The sequence below is a fragment of the Nomascus leucogenys genome, chromosome 2 (genome assembly GCF_006542625.1).
Source record: "Nomascus leucogenys isolate Asia chromosome 2, Asia_NLE_v1, whole genome shotgun sequence".
NCBI lineage: Eukaryota > Metazoa > Chordata > Mammalia > Primates > Hylobatidae > Nomascus > Nomascus leucogenys.
The window spans coordinates 29,300,821-29,306,820 of record NC_044382.1 but is presented as its reverse complement, the minus strand read 5'-3'; the positions used below and the strand labels follow the sequence as shown (position 1 = coordinate 29,306,820).

Below are 6,000 nucleotides of genomic sequence, written 5' to 3'. Positions count from 1 at the left end.
ACTGCCATTTTTGATCGGCAAAGTATCTTAATATAAGCCAGTGGTTGTCAAAGTGCAGTGTCCAGACCAGCAGCACCAGCATCACCTGGGAACAACTGTTTATATATTAGAAATGCAAGAAAAACACTGCAAAAAAATGCAAAGTATCAGCCTCCACCTGAATCAGAACCTCTAGATGTAGGGCCCCGCAAGCTGTTTTAACAATCCCTCCAGGAGATTCTGATGCTCACTAAAGTTTCAGAATCACTGATAATCAGCAAACCATCTAATAAGATCTCCTTTTGGACAGGGCTGGAAGAAAGTATGATCTACATTGACACTTCTCAACTTATGAGTGTCTGTTCAAAACCAGGAATCCTCAGCTCAGAAAAAGTACATACACAAAAATTTCAGGGATGCACTATCCCAAGTTAAAAGCACCTGCACTTTGGCAACCTGGAGGCCTTTCTTTGGGTCTAAGTCTGATCTGCAGAGAATCTCAGAGCTGAAAAAGACTTTTTAGATCATCTACTCCAACCAGAGCAGGGGTCTGCTCCATAATACCTTTGAGAAGCCTGGCTTTAAGTTAACACTTTCAGAGATGGGGAGCTCCCCGCCTCAAAAGAGCTTGTTTCCAGTGATCCTTAAGTGGGTAGAGTTAACTCTTGTTAACTCCTATATTGGTTTATAGCAACCAAGCTACATTAACATGGCTGAAATATAGACTTATAAACCCAAATTAAAGGAAACACATGGGCCGGGTGTGGTGGCTCACACCTGTAATCCCAACACTTTGGGAGGCCAAGGTGGGCAGAAGTCTGATCTGCAGAGAGGCCCAGGAGTTGAAGATCAGCCTGGGCAACATGGTGAAACCCTATATCTACAAAAAATACAAAAATTAGCTTGATGTAGTGGCACACACCTGTAGTCCCAGCTACTTGAGTGGCTGAGGTGGGAGTATCACTTGAGCCTGGGGAGGCTGATGCTGCAGTAAGCCGTGACTGGGCCACTTCCACCCTGGGCGACAGAGTGAGACCCTGTCTCAAAATAAATAAAGGAAACACATGATGGCCCTAGGTGGTAGAGGTGAACACATTATTTTCTAATAGGTCACCTCAGTGTTGGAGAACTCAGAGTGATGAAAAATCCTCCTTTATATTAATCTGAAATCTACCTCCCAGAAACCTCCTACCCTGACCCTGGTTTTGACTTCGAAGCCACAAAAAGCAAACCCAAAGTCTTGCTTTCAAAAGTCGGTGTTTACTTTTCATAGGCTTTTCTTGGCACAAAGATGCAGGGAGATGGTCTCGGGCTGCTGGCCTGGCTTCTGGGCCAGGTGGTTCAGAAGATGCAGGTGCAGCCCACAGCGATGGTCTCCATGACCACGCGCTGGCGGCAAGGCCCTGTGCGGGGCGGTGGCGGGCAGAGGCGGCGGCGCACAGGCACCTGGCTGAACACCGGCACGCTCACCATGCTGCGGTCCTCCTGCATGGTGAAGGGGTTCACACAGCCCAGACACAGGCACCGTGCCTCCGGCAGGTCCACGGGGATACGGCTGGGGTCATGATTGATGCTGCAGGGAGCAGGAGAAAGAGCAGAGCGGAAGGTGAAAAGGGCCAGTCAGCACCCATACCCCACACCCCTGCCTTTCCTAATCGGAGTTTTAATTTCCACAGCAAGACTGTGTTGGGCTGGAGGAAAGGCAGTAATCAACTCCATGTTCCATGTGAGGAAACTGAAGACCCTGGAAGGCAAGTCGAGAGCCCCAAGGTTATCCAGCTTCAAGGTCACCAGTCACCCAGCTTCCTTCTTTCGTGCAGCCAGATGCCCATCCCAGTACTAGGTTGCGCTATGGGGATCGTGGAGTAGCTTAAGGCCTCCCTCTGCCTGCCCCACCCCCACTGTGTTTATATTGTTGAGAAACTTAATCCACGGAAATAAAGTGTGGATTATTTTTATTGATGCCTAATTTCCACTGGCAAAGAAGTCAGGAGGTCTGGGTTCTATTCTGACTTAATCTCCATTCATTCAACACTTACATGCTCACCACATGAGCAGTTCTGTCCTAGATTTTAGGTGTTCATTGATGAACAAAGCAGACAAGTTCCCTCGTGGTGCTCTCATGGAGCCTTGCATACAGGGACTTGCTTTGTGACCTCTCCTTTTCTGCACCTCGGTTTCCCCATCTGCTAAATATGGGACAAGGAAGTGGGTGAACTGGACCTGTGGACATGTAGAATTAGCATCACCTTATGCTTGGGAGCTTGCTAGAAATGCAGAACCTCCTAAATCTGAAGCTGCATTTTTATCAGATCCCTGAATGATTCATTGGCACAATCAGATGTGAAAAGCTCTGTTCTGAAGGATCTTTACCGACCCTTCCAATGGTCACATTCTGGAGCTGCACTGTCCAATGCAGTAGCCACTAGCTTCATGTGTCAAATTAATCAGGCTGAGCATGGTGGCTTACGCCTATAATCTCAGCATTTTGCGAGGCCAAGGCAGGTGGATTGCTTGAGCTTAGGAGTGTGAGACCAGCCTGGGCAACATAGTGAGATCCTGTCTCTACAAAAAAATAAAAAAAAATCAGCCAGGTATGCCTGTGGTCCCAGCTACTTGGGAGGCTGAGGTGGAAAGATTGCTTGAGCCCAGGAGGCAGAGACTGCAGTGAGCCGAGACCATGCCACTGTACTCCAGCCTGGGTAACAGAGTGAGACCCTATCTCAAACAAAAAATAAAAAAGTTAATCAAAGTTAATCTCTCAGTCACAGTAGCCACATGTCAAGTGCTCAGTAGCTGCAGGAGGCTAGTGGCTACCCTACTGGACTTTACATCATCACAGAAAGTTCTGGTGAACAGTGCTATTCTAGAGTCTCAGGGTATATGTCATGTGGCTGAAAAATCTCTGGCCTGGGTTTGTGAGTGAGGACCTCAGGGTCAGCCCTTTCCTTCATCTTTGGTCCTGACTATGGGTCAGGCACTGAGCAAGGAAGCGGAGCTACAACCAAGAGAGGACGCTGCTGCCATCGTTATCCAGGGCAATGGGTCTTGATTCCCAAATCACAGCCTGCTGTGCGCCCTGATCACGTGGAGCTATAGGAAATAGCACTTCCTGGGCCTCACCACTGGAGGTTTGGACTGGGCATGGGAATCCCTAGGTGATTCTGATGCTGGCACTGGAAAGGCCCAGGTCCAGCATGAGAGACAGACTGGAACACCACATGGAAGCGCCACACCTGAGAAGGGCGTCCGAGGCCCACAGAGCAGAGGAAGTGACATCTGGGGAAAGCCTTGCAGGCACTTCCACGGAGACTTGAAGAACAATAAGGGCAGTGCTCTGCATGGATATCTCATTTAACAAGACTCTGAAGTAGGTACTACTATTGCCTCCATTTACATTGAGGAAACTGAGGCCCAGAAAGGCTAATCCATTTGCCCAAAGCTTCACAGACAAGTAAGAGGCAGAGCTAGGATTTGAACCCAAGCACCCAGACCTCTGAATCTGAGATCTTAACCATTACAATGACTGGGGCACGGGAAAGATCCCCACCCCCCAAAGACAGCTTGCCACCACTGCCCAGCCTACCTGTAGCCCCAGGGAGACAGGCTCCTCTTGTTGGACATCCACAGCTGCAAGTTGACCTCACACTTTCTCTGGGCCAGCTCTGAGCTGTTCCTCAGCTGGGCCACCATCTCCTCGATGTTCCTCTCATACTCCTCCATGCGGGCATATGGTTTCATCCGTGATACCAGGTCCAGTGGCACCTGGTGAGGGCCAGGGGCCAGGGGCCCAGGCCGCCCTTGCCCCTTCCTCTTGCTTTTGGGGCTCCTGGGCTGGCCCAGCCCCAGGAAGATGGAAATGGTAAGAAGAAACAGCTGGGGAGGAAAGCCACAGGTCAAAGGTGGGAAAGCCAAGTCTCTTTCTGGGCCAAGACTTGGGGTCCATGGTCCTTTCCCATCGCTCTTAGGGGTCTCCCAGGCTCAGGTCTGACTCTGCCCACCATCCCCCAGCTCTCCCTCCTCAAATTACCCCCTGCTTCCTCTCTCTTATGTGCTCCAGCCTCTGGTCTTCTCTCGGTCTTAGTCTTAGCATGCTCCTTCCTGCCACAGGGACTTTGCACAGCCTCTGCCTGCAGCATTCTGCCTCTTCACCTCCTAGACACCTTCCTACCCCTTGTGTCAGCTTTAGCGTCGCTTTCTTAGGGATGCCTCTGGACTTTCTTGGGCTCTCATAACCCACACCCCTCTTGCATGACTTCAATCTTAAAGTTTGTATGTACAATTCTTTTATGTGTCTGCCCCCAACTCAGCATGGACTCCGTGGGGGCATGTGTCAGTTTCCACACACTGTCATACCTCCGGTGTCTGCGTGGTGCATTCAGTGAACACTCGCTGAGTAAATGAATGGCTGTCCCCATCGCTGCCCTTCTGTCATTTATGTCTAAGAAGGAAGACAGTGAACAAGAAGACAAACACCCAAGTCTCCCTAGTGACAAGTCCAGGATGGGCCCATTCAGGGTGTGGCTGGAGAAGAGTGGGGCCTCCTGCTTAGCTGTGCTGGGACAATGGCCTGGGAAACTTTTCTGGGGAAGGGACATGTCAGGTGAGGCATGGCAGGCATGGGCTGAGGGAGCTGAAGTCTTGCAGGTGTGGGAGGGGTGGGTTGGAGGAAGATGAGAGAGGAGGTTTGAACTGGTTAAGAACTTTGCTGAGGCCGGGCACGGTGGCTCACACCTGTAATGCCAGCACTTTGGGAGGCCAAGTCGGGCGGATCACAAGGTCAGGAGATTGAGACCATCCTGGCTAACACTGTGAAACCCCATCTCTACTAAAAATCCAAAAAAATTAGCCGGGCGTGGTGGCGGGCACCTGTAGTCCTAGCTACTCAGGAGGCTGAGGCAGGAGAATGGCCTGAACCCGGGAGGTGGAGCTTGCAGTGAGCTGAGATCACACCACTGCACTCCAGCCTGGGCGAAAGAGCGAGACTCCTCTCAAAAAAAAAGAAAAAAGAACTTTGCTGAATGGAATGGAATGTTGATTAAGAGTGGGTGGGAGGAAGAGGGGATGAGATGAAGTTGGGGAGATGGGCAAGTTATGGGCTAAGGATGGCCTGTCCACCTGCACTGCCCTTCTCCCCTGAGCCTTCCCTCTTCCAGTCATCCCCCAAGCCCTGCTCACATACACACATCCTCACCCATTGCCATCCACTTCTCCCTCCCAGCACCAGAGTATCAGGAAAGCCTTTGGCTCACAAGGAAGAGGACTCAGGCCCGGCAGAAGCCAGACTCCCCAGGAATCCAGAGAAAGAAGGGACAGTGCCTGCATGTGAGGCAGAGCTCCCAGGATGGAGGCACCTCTGACTCCTCTTAAATTGAGATAGGCTCCATATGTTCCCTGTATGCCTCATCTCACAGCCCCACAGCCCCATGGCCCATGCCTGCTTTATCCAGGCTACCCAGCAAGTCTTGACCCTAGGAAACAAGTTTCAGCAGAGCCCCTCTTGGCAGAGATATTTGCTGGCACAAAATCTGCCACAGAGATTCAAGTTGCTAAATTCTTCCTTTTTGGTCCTAGATTCTAGTGCAGAAAAAATGTCTCCCTAACAATAGGCTCTCTCTTCAGAGTTTCTCACAGGGCATTCTTAAACTCTGGCTCTCCGCTCAGAGAAACGTAGAATAGAATCAAAGTCCCCCTCCCTCACTCTCCAGATGGGACACTGAGAAACAGAAGGACTTGCCCAAGGTCACACAGCCAGGACCTCAGAAGCCGGGTCTCTTTGGAAAAACCCCAATGACTGAGTTTGCTGGGATCTCCCCAGATGCCTCTGGTCTGAAAAGGCTTCAATGTGCCCCGGCTGAGCCCCGTTCAGGAGCCTGCACTGCTGGCCATGGCTACAGTGACCAGTCTCTGCTTCTTTCTAGTCCTGGGGGAGAAGACAGAGAAGTTGCCTCTGCAGATTCCAAACCAAACAGAGGCAGCCATTAATCAATAGGAAAGAAAAACTGACATATTTGGGCTCTA

General features: G+C 50.8%; 1 protein-coding gene across 2 annotated transcripts in view; it reads right to left on the bottom strand.

Moving 5' to 3' along the window:
* Positions 1–1,219: 1,219 nt before the first annotated feature.
* Positions 1,220–6,000, bottom strand: part of IL17B (interleukin 17B) — a 28,645-nt gene continuing 23,864 nt past the window's right edge. For both annotated transcript variants that reach the window (XM_030826768.1, XM_003266623.4), the window contains exons 2-3: positions 3,566–3,855; positions 1,220–1,552 (exon numbers count right to left, since the gene is read on the bottom strand). In XM_030826768.1, coding sequence (XP_030682628.1) covers positions 1,321–1,552; positions 3,566–3,720 — 387 coding nt within the window. In that variant the 5' untranslated portion in view covers positions 3,721–3,855 and the 3' untranslated portion in view covers positions 1,220–1,320. The remainder of the gene's footprint in view (positions 1,553–3,565; positions 3,856–6,000) is intronic.